Source organism: Ictidomys tridecemlineatus, chromosome 1 (assembly GCF_052094955.1).
Source record: "Ictidomys tridecemlineatus isolate mIctTri1 chromosome 1, mIctTri1.hap1, whole genome shotgun sequence".
Lineage (NCBI taxonomy): Eukaryota > Metazoa > Chordata > Mammalia > Rodentia > Sciuridae > Ictidomys > Ictidomys tridecemlineatus.
This window is the reverse complement of record NC_135477.1, coordinates 150246435-150261531: the sequence shown is the minus strand read 5'-3', so window position 1 is coordinate 150261531 and position 15097 is coordinate 150246435. Positions and strand designations below refer to the sequence as shown.

Genomic DNA, 15097 nt, shown 5'->3' with positions numbered 1-15097 from the left:
CTTAATGGATCCCGGGTCAAAGAGTGTGGAGGGGAATGAGAAATGAGGAAAGTCTGGCCACCATGACTCATGGGATGCCAGACTTCCATGGTTCCCAGCTATCTTGGAAGGCTTCAAAGGCACATTTTAGACCCCCAAACTGACCTTTACCCTTTATGTCATCATACTGGTTGACTTTCAAACTGCAACAGAGCTGAAGAAATCAGGGTCACATGAAGGAGTAGGATCGTGATCTACTGGTACTTATGTGCAGGTCCTTATCCTTATCTTGTGTATGTGCTATATTGAGGGGCTGGTGGGATACCTGAAACCTGTCTCTTCCCCCAAATCTGAACCTGAGCCACAAAAGCTGTATCAGGGTAATCCAGTAGTCTCTCAGTGCCTGGGCCTGGGGAAGGCCCAAGTAGAGCCACCTGAATACAGGGAAGGAACACCTGATGTCTCTGGGGAGGTGGCTGCTCTGCATTCAGGAACCCCCTTTTAGTGGTTACTTACTGCCACTGCATGTTCTCGACCTGTCTGTCTTTCATCTTCCTCCATGCTTTTCCGGCAACTCTGGCAGACCCACAGAGGCATCTCGCCTAGGAGATTCTTGACGAGCTTTGGCATGAAGTCAGGGGGAAGCTTCTCACCCTGCAACACCAGTCCATTTTGTGAAGGGCCTTCTTCCCAGCCTTTCCGTTCACGGTGACATAGCAGGCAGCAAGTCTGCACAGACTGGCTGGAGGTAAGGGGGACCTGCACAACAGACAGATTCAGGGTTTCCCAGGAGGGGAAAGACTCTCCTTAGAAATAATACTAACAGTACTAATAATGCCTCTTATTACATACCAGGCACGGAGTTAGGCACTTTATAGACATAATTTAGATTTAGTCCTTATAACAGCTCTGCAAACGAGGTGTTCTTACTCCCATTTTTCCCCCTTTTAAATGAAGAAATATATTTTAAGAAGTTAAATGAGTTGCCCAAGGTTACAGAGCTAATGAGTGGTTGAACTTCAGGGAATCTGACTCCAAAGCTCATGCTCGAATGTTCTAATACCCTGATGTCCCTGAATTTCAAAAGTTAAAGACAGCCCTTCTCTCTCTGGCATGTTCAGGAGAGGTCACAATTCTGGGGATGCCTGTGCAGTCTACAGACCAATCCTCATCTGGAAGGAAAGCATGCTTTCAGTCGACAGAGAACTTGGAAGAATGTGTGGGTTTTCAGGAGAGTCGCACAATTCCTTTAGAATCACAGCAACATTTTAGAGAAGGGGTTTGTAGAACTTGTCAGAAAGCATCAACTCAACTTAAAATTTATGTTGGCAGGGAGGTTAAGGCAGACCCTGGAACTTACTTCCTTTTTGGGGGGCAGTACCAGGGATTGAACCCAGGGACACATAACCACTGAGCCACATCCCTAGTCCTTTTTATTTTTTATTTTGAGACAGGGTCTCACTAAGTTGCTGAGGCTGACTTTTATCCTCCTGCATCAGCCTCCTGAGCTGCTGGGATTACAGGAATGTGCACTTTGCCTGGCTCAACCATGGTACTCTTGAGAGGCAGTGATGATGATACATAGAACCTGGATTTTGGGGTCAGATGGACATGCATTCTAATTCCTGCCCACTAGGAGGATGACCTCGAGCAAGTTATTTAACTTCTCTGAACTTCAATTCCTACCTACCTTGCAGAATTGTTGTGAGGATTGTTGCAAAAGCAGGTAAAGTGTCTAGCCCTGTGCAGGCCCATAGGCCCAATACACAACCATTACTTGGCCTTTTTATTCCCCTTCTAGAAAAACTTGATCAAGTAATCTAAGTCTGAAAGTTTCACATAGAGGGGACCTAACTGAAAGACTAATTGCATTTTGGCCCCGATTAATAGCTTTTCTATATCCTGTAACTTTGTAGTCCCCTCCCATGGGCATGGCCATGTCACTTTCTTTGGCCAATGGTATGTTAGCAAAGATGCTGTCAGCATAAGTGTGTATGTGTTTCTCCTTGTTTCCTTGCATTACTAGGCTTGCTTACTCATGCATCTCTGCCACACTCCAAGGCATTACCAGGCTGGCTGCCTAGGATGTGAGAGTGGCTGCAGAGATGTACGACGTGTAGATAAACAGTCTTGCTGGCTAATCAGCCAACTGATCAGATATATGTGAGCAAGCCCAGCTAAGATCAGCCAGACCTGTCCAGATCAGCAGAAACACCCAGGCAGGCAGTAGATTCAGGAGAAATACGTGTTATTTTAAGCCATCAGGTCTTGGGGTGGTTTGTAACAGAAAAAATAACAAATATACTTTCCAAACTTACCCTCCACTAAGTATTGTGTTTGCAGAGGGCATCACCCTCATCCTACCAATGAAACAAATGCCATCATCTGTCTCTAATAAAACTGCCTATGAGTTGGCATCAGGGTATCCTTAAATCTGTTACAATTACACTAACCTGTGTCTGTGGTTTCTCAAAAAAGAAAGAATTCAAACAGTAGTACCAGGAATATAATGAAACATTTAGGGAAATACATGGAATTGGGAGGAATACCAGAGAAAATTTTATATGCGGAATTCATAAAAGATACTGCCTAAATAGACTCTGCCAAAGGAACATCTAAAAGAGAAAGGCAGTTGTTCAGTGTTACACTGCAAAATGGACCTATTGATGGTAAGTATCTCATGAAAAGGTGGAAAGTTGATGGTATTTAGAGAAATTAGGGCCAAGGAGGCCTTTTTGAGAACTGTACTCAGGATATTTTCCACAGCTGCAAGATGCTATAGTAACTCTGGGTGGAAGGGGGGAGGCTAAGGTGCATGTCTCTTTCCCTGTAATTATAGCAACTATATCAAGGCAAAAACAAGGACAGGAATTTTACAATAGTTTCATTTCGTTTGCATGTTAGATTCTAAAGTCATGTAAAGATGAAAATAATACTTGTATGAGTAAAATTAGTCTTGAAATTCTTTTTTATGCAAGGGGAATGGGGGTGCTGGTTATTGAATTCATGCATTTGATTTTTTATTTTTTTAGTACTAGGATTGAACCCTGGGGTCTTGTATCCGCCAGGCAAGTGTGCTACACTACCACTGAGCTACATCCATGTCCTGAAATTCTTTTTTTTTTTTTTTGTAACTTTAGTTGCAGATGGACTATTTATATGCAGTGCTGAGATATGAATCCAGGACCTCACACATGCCCGGCAAGTGCTCTACCACTGAGCCACAATCCCAGACCCCTGAAATTTTTTATATGGCCTGTCAAACATAATATATATGGTTTTGTAGGTATGTCCAAGAATTCACAGGTATAATGAATGTTTAAGGCAATATACAAAAAATTGTTTCCTTTATTTTCTTTTAAAAGCAAACATAATTTTCAAAAGTGAAGTGTGTGACCATTGTGATTGTATTTAGTGCCGAAGTACTTGTGGGAGGCGCTGGGGTGCAGTAGAAAAAACAATAGCTTTGGCATTAATCCTGGGCTACCATCACTTTAAATTCTACTTATCCTTTATGTATACTCATCTGTAAAGTGAGATTAAGTCCTAATTGCAGGATTAGCTGAGAAATAAATGTGATAGTCTAGCAATAATGTGATAGTCTAGACATGTAATAATATTCTGCTCAACATACGGCACTAATCATTTACATGATGGCAACAATGGGAAACAAAAAATGATCACTGTTATTTATGGAGTGTGAGAATTTCTCATATTGGATGAATGTAAGGTGACTTGTCAGAAAATATTTTAATCTCTGACCTTGTCCTCATGAAGTCATCCTTAATTTTCCCAGATACTCTATGTACTTTCCTACCTTGTAACTTTGCTAAAATGGATCCTTTGCTTAAAAAGCTTTTCCATCCAGTGTTTCCCAATGAATAGTTAGGCAGGGCTGAAAGGCCCAACTTAAATCCAGCCTCCACTAGGCATTCCTGGAGAGTCCCATTTGCAATTCATTTCTCCTCCCCCACACTCCTCTAGCACACTGTGCTTTGGTCACACTAGGGCCTTCTGTTTTATTTACCTGTACCTTCTGTTCCTTCTACCAGGCATAGGCACCAGGTCTGATTCCTGTCAGGATTCTTAGTGCAACATAGGGCCTGGCTCAGAGCACAGCTCAGCTGGGCATATACTAGTTCAATCAGATTTGTGAGGTGTCCCCATGTCAATAGAGCTACCAAGAAGCTTAGTGAGATGGTGCTTGAAATTACCTCTGGCAGAGAAAGGCCCACATCTCTCCAACCCTGTATCTGTACTCAAATGGTTCCAATTTCTAGAGTGAAAAAGTAGCGTATTCTTCAGGGATTCTACCCAGTTAATGGACATTAATGAAATGCCCCCAGTTAATGGAAATGATGCAAATCTCTCGAGACAAATTGGTACACAAAATAAGTGAATCAGCAATCAATAGAAGTCACTTTATAGGACAGGCTGTCTTCACAGGTAAAGGAAGAAACACAGGGCCTGGAAAGCTAATTAAACTCTAAGTAGGGATACCACCTGTATTGCCTAAAGTTGCCCAGAGGACTAAGTGACATTAGAGATACAAATCACTTAGCTCCAGGGATCCAAGGGAGTAAGCACTCATTTCATTATCAGCACCCCTTGGCTGTTTTGTTCTGATTAAATTTACACTAGAAATTAACTTGCCCACTCTCCCAAGTTCAGCAAATAAAGTCCTGCTTTCAGGTCCAGGCAGTTCAGAGGGGCCAACCCTTAAACCTAGGCCCTGAGTGGCTCCTTCTGGGTACAACCAATGCACTGTGGAGCTGTAACTTTTCTGACAGTTTCATCTATCAGGGTATTTGCCAGGGTTAGTGAGGATTCCAAACCCTGGAGATGTTACATTATCAGTAATATGACTGTTCCTTTAAAAAAAAAAAAGTTGTGAGGGGTGAGAAGTCCTGGGGATTGAACCCAGGGTCTCACACATGAGTGCTCTACCACTGTGCTATACCCCCAGCTCTTTTTACTTTATTTTTGAGACAGAGTCTTCTTTTAAGTTGCCCAGTGTGGCCTTGAACTTGCAATTTTTTGCCTGAGCCTCATGAGTAGCTGTGTTCCTTCACATTTTTGCTTTGGAAAGAAAAGTTCTTCGTTCAGGGTTCCCTTTGACTGCAATCTCCAGCCATTTTTCAAATTCTGGCAGTCATGATCCCTTATGCCTTGAAGAATCATTCAACCTAGGCTTTTAATTCACTGGTCTCAAGATGTATTTTTATCACCTGGCACAGTATTCCACACACAAAGAAACTGAACCTTGTCAATAAATGTTCATCGAATGAATCCACATTTTTCTTCATCAAAAAGGCTGATGAATTAAACCTTTCTTCCTCCTCCTTCTCCTTTTTTTTTTTTTTTTGGGGTGGCTTTTGGGATAGAACCCAGAGCCTAGTGCATGCTAAGGCAACTACTTCACTGCTGAGCTGTGTTCCCAGCCTGGAAATGATTTTAAAACCAACAGCCTTGTAATAGTTCCTGCTCTCCTTGGATTAAATTTTAGAGTCTCTGGGGAGTACAGTTTTAGCTTTAGCAAAGATGGGGAAGGAGAAAAGGTCTAGGGATTCTAGTAATTTTGGATCTGTTTAAAAAGGTTTCAAGATAATTCTGCTTCACTGAACAAAACCAAAATCTCTGTAGAGAGTAAGATAATTCACAAGGGATCCATGCTGTAGAACGCACATCCCCTGAGCAGCGAAGGAGCCAGGTGAACTCTAGATTGAGGCAATTGCATGTTCCAGGAGCCTGGCATCTGCAGTCATTAAAACCATTATCTCTGCTCCCTTACCTGACCAGGCCCAGACTTTTCTGCCTTGGCCTGAGAAGCATTAAGTTAGGACAATCTAGTTTTTCCTGGATAAATAGAACATCAAAGGGAAAACTATTTTTTCACAGAGCACCATTTTTACTTGAAGGAATGACTAATTTGTTATGCAGATATAGATACTGGGCAGACATTTTCTTAAAAAAATGAACAAATGAACAAAGTGAGTTTATCACTTCAAGGAAAACAACAGGCAGTATTTGTGGTCAATGATAAAATTCAAGCTTTAAAGCAAAAATTAGAATTTGGGAAAACTTGTATCCATCACTATGAGGTTGACGGCTTCCCAAGACTTTTCTGAGGAAATCAGTGATGACATTAACAAATGTTATCTTTTGGTATTATAAAATGAAACAAAAACATTTGGAAGATCTGCAAAACTCAATGAATCTATTTTCCAAATGATCAAAAGCATGAGATTACAGAATTATCCACTGGTAAAATATTCATTCCAAGTGTCAGACAGACAATGAATTTTAACATAAATGGGTACAAAGATTTCAGATAGTGGTGTCAGATTCCATACTGCAAAAAATGTCTACAATTACCTGGAAAGGCCACTAAGACATCCCACACTTTCTAACCATATATCCATGTGAGGCTGGACTTTTTCACATACTTCAAAGAAAACAACATACTGCAACAGTTGATACAGAAGCATATATGAGGAACTGGCTTTACTCTAATAAAGAAGTTTGCAAAAATGAAAACGAACATTCTTTGGGGTGTGTGTGTGTGTATGTGTGTGTGAGCGCAAGCACGCATGTGTTAGGGATTGAATGCAGGGCGCTCTACCACTGAGTCACATTCCCAGCCCATTTTATATTTTTATTTTGAGACAGAGTCTCACTAAATTGCCCAGATTGGCCTTGAACTTGTGATCTTCCTGTCTCAGCCTCACAAATTGCTGGGATTACAGAGTTGCTGAAATTTTAGGCACATGCCACCATTCTTGGTCCATGTTAATCTTAAATGAATGTTGACTAAATATTTTTTACACTTTCACAGCTTTAATAATTAACTTGGAAAATATGAATATAACCAACATAAACAAAAGCTCTTTGAGGCTTTCAATAATTTTTAGGAACGTAAAGGGATCCTGTGACCAGTACTTTGAGAATTGCTGATGCAAAGCCTCTCTAGCTTGTCACACAGTGGGTATAAGTCAGGTAACAGTGATTATTAATAATGATATAGTTCATGGCATATCTGGATAGCTCTTTGGGGGGATGATTGAAGTTTTCACCTTGGTCTTTCTGTCCACAAGTGTCAGGGAATAATCTGGGTTACCAGACCAGGCAACTGCCAAGGATTGCTCTGAAGCTGTATCAAATTTCCAGCATTGAACCTGGTCTCATTCCTCCCATGGGGTTTCCTTTAGTCCCAAGTGTTAGTATGTTTGCACAGGTTTTCCCCAAGACACATACTGTATCTAACCAGCTACTCTGCAACAAGTTCCAAAATCTATTCTGAAACAGCCCATGAGAGCACTCTCCTCTCAAGGCAACAAACTCCAAGAGTCTCCCTGTCACTAAGACAGGGAGAGGACAATAATAGTACCTAAAATTCCCTTTGAGAAGCAGAGAAAATGATTATTACCTAACCTAGAAAAACTCACCAGGCCAGTTACTGTTGCTCACTATTCTATTCATTACTTCAACAAAGGTTCCTCAGAGCTGGTATCTCATGTCAACCATTGTGTTACTCCTCTCTGGCAACTTCCCTAGCATCCCTTAAGATCCTAGTCAAAGCCAATGAACATTTTTGCTGAACCAGGATAAGGAGAACTAATTCTTTCAGTGTAGTACCTATATTCTCCGTCACCAAATGCCTAGAAGAATTTGAGCTCTCTGGGGGCAGGGAGTGGATCTTGGTCACTTACAAAGGTCCAGAAACTTAGGCTTGGCTTGAACCTAGCACATTAAGTTAGGACAATCTAGTTTTTCCTGGATAAACAGAACATCAAAGGGAAAACCACTTTTTCATGGAGCACCATTTTTACTTGAAGGAATGACTAATTTGTTATACTATATCTATCCACTGAATATACAAAAACTTAAAACCCCTCTGGCTCATGTCTCAGCTGCTTGACACAAAGAAGCCCCTTTCCCAGCATGCTATGCTGAAGGCATGGCTATACCACTATGATTCTCTAATGAGGGGGTAATCAAAGATAAGAATCTCAGGCCAATCCAATGCTGGCAATCAGAGCTGCAGTTAATTCTCAGGGAGCCAATCCAACCCCACCTCAGTGGCCTGGAACTTTTACTCAAACTCCCACTCAGGTTGTAGCCCTTCTAGGAGGTAGAACAGGCTTTCATTATTATAAAGACAGCTGGTGGAAAATATAATCTGGTTGTACAAGCTGAGTTGAGGGTAGGACATTGAGGTTATATGACCCTCGTGACCCTCTATCTCTACTACCTTATTGAATTTTCTTCTTGGGTACAAGTAGCCACAAGAAAGAACCAAGCTGCGGATTTACCTGGATCCTTGGGCCAACTGCCACTTTCCTATTCTAAACCCAGCCCAAGTTTCTCATGGGGCAAAGAGCATGAACTTTGGAGACACAGTTGAGAGTTCAAATTCTAGTTCTGTCATTTTCAGTATGATCTTGGAATGTCTTTGAGCCTTGGGTCCCTCAATTTATGAAATGGGAATAACACCATACTTCACAGAGTTGTGAGGACAGAAGGAAATAAATTATGTAAAGTACCTGGCCTGGGCCTGGCACACAGTAGGTGCTCAATACCCGTTAGTTTCTTTCCTCTTCTGCCCTGGAAGAAATGACAGGGAAACTTACTAAGTGAGACTTGCCCAAACCAAATTTATTACTTGAAGCACAGGATGGAGGACTAGACAAGTAATCTTCAAGAACTCTTTGAACCCCCAGTCCACGTTATATAACATGGCTGTAATTTCCTGATAAGAACCTTCAGTGTTTGTCGTCCCTCTAGCCCCTTGTTTCTGTTTTAGTTTCCCCACATCACTTTTCAAAATAGAGGTATCTACTCATTTCAGAATGAAGGGGGAAATCACAAAGGGCGTCAAGAGTATTGGGTAGAGTATAAAGGGGAGATGGCCATTAGGATGGCACATGTTCTTCTCCATGCTGCATGCAGCTACTCAGCTGGTTGCTGCTTAGAGTTTGAAGAATGAGGGTGGTAGCATGGACACAGAACCAAAGGACACAAATGCAGGACCTTCCTGGGACACAAGTATGCCTCTGCTCAGAATTTTCTGCTTCTACACATCCTGCCAAGAAGGACCATTAAACATTCCTTTTTTCCAAATATGTAATGCAGTCACACCTGCTGTAACCCCTGCCTCAGTTTAGGTGTCACATCCTAAGTCCACAGGAAGAATGAATTGGGATTCACCCTGGGATGAGCTAACGCTTTTTTGTATCTTTCTAGAAAAAAGCTGATCACAATAACCTAGTAGTTGAAATTTATCTTCTCTACAATACTGTGTGATTTCCAAGGGCAGAGCCTTGTCCCAAGAGATACTATATTCCAGTCATTTAGCAGAGGCTATAGAACATCACAGACATAGGTAAGTATTTTGATATGCTATGGGAAATTAGCAGTTGAATATCATTAATAGGGCAACAACTGGAGAAATGGGGGGAAGGCTTCTCTTTTTTTAAAAAAAACTAAAACTGTTTCTATTCCTGCTTATGAAAAAGTTCCTTCCTGGGTGGCCTCATTCTTTAAACAAAACCCTAGGCCTCCTCAATTCAGCAGTTCCTAGACCCAGCCACATTCAGAATACCTGGGGCACTCTAACAACAATAGATTTCTGGGTTCTAGACCTGGAGACTCTGGTTTTGTAGGTCTGGGATAGGGTCCAAAAAAGCACAGGGGATCCAATGATTAGTTAGGCAGGAGTGAGGAAGCTGTGGAATCAAGCAATCACAGTACCTCTCCCACTGAGAATTACTTCTTCACATGTTATCAGAGAGGATTTACTGAGGCACATGCTGATCAACTTCCTACTTAAAACCTTTCATTGATTCCTCACTGACCAAACTACTTGGTGTGGTGAAACAAGAGCCCTGCTAACTTCTGCAGCCTGATCTCTCCAGGCTCACCCATGAGTCAGTCAGTGCTCGTTTGTGGCTCTTTGTATGTGCTCCTTTCCTTCTTTAGACCTCCTTCTCCCACTTTGCTTTCTGGAGAACTTCTTCTCAACTGTGAAAATTAGGCTCTGAGAAGCCCTTTCTGATCCAGCCTCTAGGCTATCATGTCTTGGGCATTCTCAGCACCAAGCATCTACAATAACCATAGCTACCATTTGTGCGAAGTGCTTGACAGAACCCTAACATTAACCCTGCGAGCCTGAACTCACTGTCATTTCAAACATGAGAAAACAAACCAAGAGGCTGACTGAAACACTTTCAAAGGCCAGTTATGAGGATGTGGTTTACGAGGATATGATTTAAACCTTTACTCAGAGGAAGCTGATACAATACATTCTTCTAGCATTACTGCAATTACTATATACATGGTCTGTAGACCATGAGCCCCTTGTGGGCAAGAACCATGTCTCATTTGCTTCTGCCTTTACAGCTAGTTCAGGGCCTGGTACAAAACAGGGGTCAGTTAGTGTCTGCAGAATAAACATCAGAAGAGAGGATAATTGGGCATCACAGCATATTTATCAAGCCTGAATTAACTGAATGAGTGACTGTCAGTATGGCCCAGTGAGGGGACAGGGGTTAAGAATAAAGTCATAGAAACCTGATTTTTAAATTATAATTTAGTTTAACAGACCTGTAAAGACCATACACATTACCACAAAGATGAATTAATACTGTCCATGCTCTGAAAAATTCTAGGTACAATAAGGAAAGGTGTTAGAATCTTAAGTATCCATCTGATAATGGACATTAAACTTATTATTCTGGGACATTTTAGGGAAATTAACCTGGGTGGTTAAGCCTTCATCTTCAAAGACTGATGGCATTTTTACACGGCAAGTCTCTACTGGCTTATAAAGAACCATTGTGTGGCAGGGCTGCCCCCTCAGTATCACTTCCTCCCACTAGTATGGAAGTGGTTCAGGGAAGGGTGGGATTCTAAGCAGGAGGTCCCTAAGGGTAGGGACTATCTCATCCTTCTGTGAATCCCAAATGAAGAACCTGTTGCAGAGAGCTTACTGAGTGAATTAAACATGAGATGGTTTTAATAGAGACCAACTGATCATCTGCTCCAATTCCTGAGGAAACAGGTTTCCTCTGAGCAGAAGGAGAACGGGGTCTCTAGAGTCCCTTAAAACTAAACTGGACAAAGTCTCAGGGGACACTGTAAAGAGATCAGCATTGAAGAGGTACATGAGGGGTGGAAGAACAGCATGAGCTTACACCCACCCCCCTCATTGCTGGTTTACATTCTAGCAAGTCTCCTGGGGGCTGAGTATACAGCTGGAATACAGCTGAGTAGTCTAAGAGAGACCAAAGACAGCTAGTAGTTCTAGCAAGTGAGGATATTTAGGCTTTGTCTGGCTGGTAGGCACAGTTCCTGCCACCTCAGAGAAATCTCTATGTACTAGGTGCTCTGCATGCTGCTTCGTATTCTCTTGTGCAGTCACTGATGAGGCTCAAAGAGAGAAAAAATGGTCTCAGAATCACAAAGCAGAAGGCAGAGCTGGGAGTTCAACTCAAGCTGGTAAACACTATTCCCCATAGTCTCCTTCAACTGTTTTTAAGTTTTGTGTGTTTTTTTCCCTTTGCTAATAGGCAGTACCTGTTTTAGTTTGCTCGTGAAGTAAAAGGATTTATGCTCTTAAGGATCAGATCAATGTGGTTTAGAGGCCTGAAAAAATTGGAAGGACTTTTGGGATTTCAATTAACCTTGAGGTCTTACATTTAAATGTGTACCAGTTATACAAATGAGTGAAGAGGCCTAGAAAGAACCAGAGAGGCATAAAGAGCACATGCCACATAAAGGCAGCAGTGCTACTCAGATAGATTACTATCTCGTGGAGATGTGGGCCTGGTATTACCATAGTCTTAGTTTTGAGAAGCAAGAATTCAGATTTGTGGGAAACTTCTTGATTTTTTAAAAATACTAGTTCACATTAAGATAAAAACAGATTTTTAAAAAAAGTGTGGACTGGGAGTGGTCTTATTTGCTGCCTTTGGACTGGGGTTGCCATATGACATAAGTTTGACTTTCCTTATCCAGTCTATGTTCAAGTTGGGGTGGGAGCTAGAAATCCTCACCAAAGGCATGCCTGTGGACAGAACAATGATTGATCCCCCACCCTCTCATTCGTACTTTTCACCAGCGCACAAAAGCCTGTTTTTGAATCCAGATTCCACCTCCAGCAAATAAGTGCAGCACAATCAGAACACAGTTTGTCAATGTGTTTCATTTCTGTAGCTATTAAAAATTCCCCAAAATACAAGAGTGAATTTTTTTGGCTTCATACCTATAGTGGAAGTCATTTGGGCAATTTTAGTTTATTTTTTGTGGTACTGGGGATTGAATCCAGCACCTTGCACATACTAGGTAAGCACTCTGCCACTGAGCTACATCATCAGTCTTGGGAAAATATTTATTTGGGTTTCTATTTCTTCATCTGAAAAACAGGGTAAATATATAAATATATCCCATTCAGTTTGTTCATTAACATTTATTAATCAATGGGCATGGGGTATGATGGTGACTGACTTGGTTTTTGCAATCTTAGTTTATATATAAAAGCAGACAAATAATTACACCATAGTTAACCCATCATATTTGTGCTAAATGCTCTGGAGAAATACAGGGGAGGTGGGAAGGTCAGGAGCAAGGTATGTCAGGTGCCTATTAGAATAAATGAATGAATTGACAGGTCACAAATATATGAATGTGGTAGACCTAGATATCAGAAGAGTTAACAAAGCTTATAGCCCTTGGGAAAATTGTGTCCTCAATAAAACTGAATGGTTAAGTCATCATCAAGTTTTTCGGCTCCTCTACATGTCAGGGACCCTAAAGTACTGTATGATCTGAATGGGAAGGAGAGAAGATGACAGACATCACTCAGGCTCTCTCCTTTTCCACTCTCCTTTTTGGATAACAGCACTGCCAAAGGGGGTACAGAGTAGATTAGAGGAAAAAAGCAGACTCAGGGTTGGAAGCCAGACCCAGGAGGTCTCCAGGTCCAACCCAGGGAGTTTCCTCTGGAACTGGAGTCAGCTGAGGGTAGGAGGTGGGGATGAAGGTGGGGCTTCAGATACTCAATAAGCAATGACAGCTTCATTAATTAAAAATCTCACTGTAATCTGAGATACAAAGGAGACAGCACTAAAACTAGGTTATAATAAGCACAGGCTCTGGGCTGATTCATTCTTTCTCTTATTTACCTAGTTAGTTCATCTTTGTGTCGACAAGGCCTTGGCCTAGGCATGGAAGATCAGATATATGACATGGTCTGGGTTCCTGTGGAGTTCACAGTCCAGTGCAGGGAATAGACAGATCAACACAACATTTCATCACATAATGGGGAGTGCTACCAGAGGGAAGCACAGAGGACTGTGGGCACAGAGGGGGCACCTGACGCAACTGGGGAGATCAGGGAAGGCTTTCTGGGAATAGTACCCCAAATGGCATCCCCACTCACATGCACAATTCCAGAGATTCTACTAGAAGGCTGTCAAGAGCCATGCCTTCTGGCTGCACCAGCCTCCCAGAGTCCCCTGCTGCCCGATGCAGTGTCTGCAGAGCCAAACGCATCTTCTGCCACGCCTCATCCTCATCCGGCGCTGCATCCGACCCTCCAAGACTCCTGCAGGGGCCTGCCTTCCTTGGCAGGCTCAGCCAAAAGACCAACTCAAAACTCTTTTGTCAGAGCAAGCTTAGGGCGAGCCACCCAGCCCCAGGTACCACAACCCTCCCAGAGCAACTGTGGCCCCTGCCACCCCCGCCTCACAGTGAACACTGGCAGGGTACCTCCTATTATCTCCTCTGCTCAAAAGAAAGTGACCTTCTGCCAGGTGGCAAGCTGGAAGCTTTCGAGAATCCTCCTACTGCTCACTCTCAGCAGGATTCGCCAAACCAGGGATCTGAGGGGTGGGGCCGGGGACGCCTTGTGGGACGTGAGTATAGAGGGGAGAAAGGGCAAGTTTTTCTGGGTTTCCACCTCAGGTCAGGAGCCCCACCAAACAGTCCTCTGGACAGCCTGGCTGGCTGCTCCAACTACCTTGCTGGGCAGGGAGAGGAGGAAGTCCCTGGAGACTGATGCTGGGGGCACAGCTGCTGAGGGGCAGCGGCTAAAGGCAGTGCAGGGGAACAAGCAAGAGGCTGCCTTGCAGACTCCAGCGCCCTGAGATGGCCAGTGGGTGGGTTGGGGAGCAGGTGGGCCCAGGGCAGAAAGCTGAGCTGTGGCCTCAAGACCAAAGCCCAGTCCAATGTGGGTGTATAGCCAGAACATTTAGCTTCTGCTCCAGCCCGGAGGCGGCGGGAGAGGGGACAGCTTCAGCCTGGTCACAGGAGGACCTGCCAAGTCTCGGCTTTGGAGAGAGGGGTTCAGCTTCCACTCCCACCCCAGGGGGAGAAAGCCTCAACTCCCGACTTGGGGGAAGGCTCCGGCCCCAGCCGGGCAGGATGGTCCATGCCCAACCCCGCCCCACTCCCGCTCCGGGGAGGTGAAAGGCCCGACCAGCCGGAGTCGCCTCGCTCGCTCCTACCTGCAGGCCGGACGCCAGCTTGGACTCGTCCTCCTCTCTGGGGCCGTCGTGGTCGGGCTCCACTGGCGCCTCCGGGGGCCCTGCTCCCACTCCCGCTTCCAAGCTCGGCGGCGGCGGGGGCTCGGGTGCTTGGGGCTTCTGCAGCCCCGCGGCCCGCGCCCGCTCGCGCCGGCCCGCGCCGCCGCTCGGCCTGCTCCGCCTCCGAGTCATGCTGCCGCTCGCGCCGCTCCCTCGCCCCACTCGCGCCGCCGCCGCCGCCGCCGCCGCCGCTCCCCTCACAGGACAACAGCCAATATGGCGGTGCCCGGCTCCCCCTCCGCCCGCTGCCAGGAGGTCAGAGGGCACTCAGAATCTGCGCCGCCGCACTGGTCCCCGACGCTTTCTGCGCCATTTTTAATAAGGTCCACGCCCTAAGTTCGGTGGAAGGAAAGTCGGCCTGTGAGACACCCCAGCTCCCAGCCCTCCCCGCACAGGTCTTAAGGGATGCGATTTGCCGGAGAAACGTTTGTATTGTTGTGGCAGCTGCTCTGCGAGGGCCTAGGAGTTTAATAATTGCCTGTTAAATGGATGAGTGAATTAATTTCTGCTACGATACTTTCACACTCGTCTCCTGA

At 44.1% G+C, this 15097-nt stretch overlaps 1 protein-coding gene across 8 annotated transcripts in view; it reads right to left on the bottom strand.

Moving 5' to 3' along the window:
* Fam193b (family with sequence similarity 193 member B) overlaps positions 1-14801 on the bottom strand; it is a 31677-nt gene extending 16876 nt beyond the window's left edge. The window contains exons 1-4 of one of the 8 annotated variants that reach the window (XM_078049062.1): positions 13418-14472; positions 13161-13236; positions 8523-8583; positions 496-633 (exon numbers count right to left, since the gene is read on the bottom strand). In XM_078049062.1, coding sequence (XP_077905188.1) covers positions 496-609 — 114 coding nt within the window. In that variant the 5' untranslated portion in view covers positions 610-633; positions 8523-8583; positions 13161-13236; positions 13418-14472. The other 7 variants (XM_021731600.2, XM_040273432.2, XM_021731602.2 and 4 more) reach the window with 7 other exon arrangements.
* Between the last annotated feature and the right edge of the window lie 296 nt (positions 14802-15097).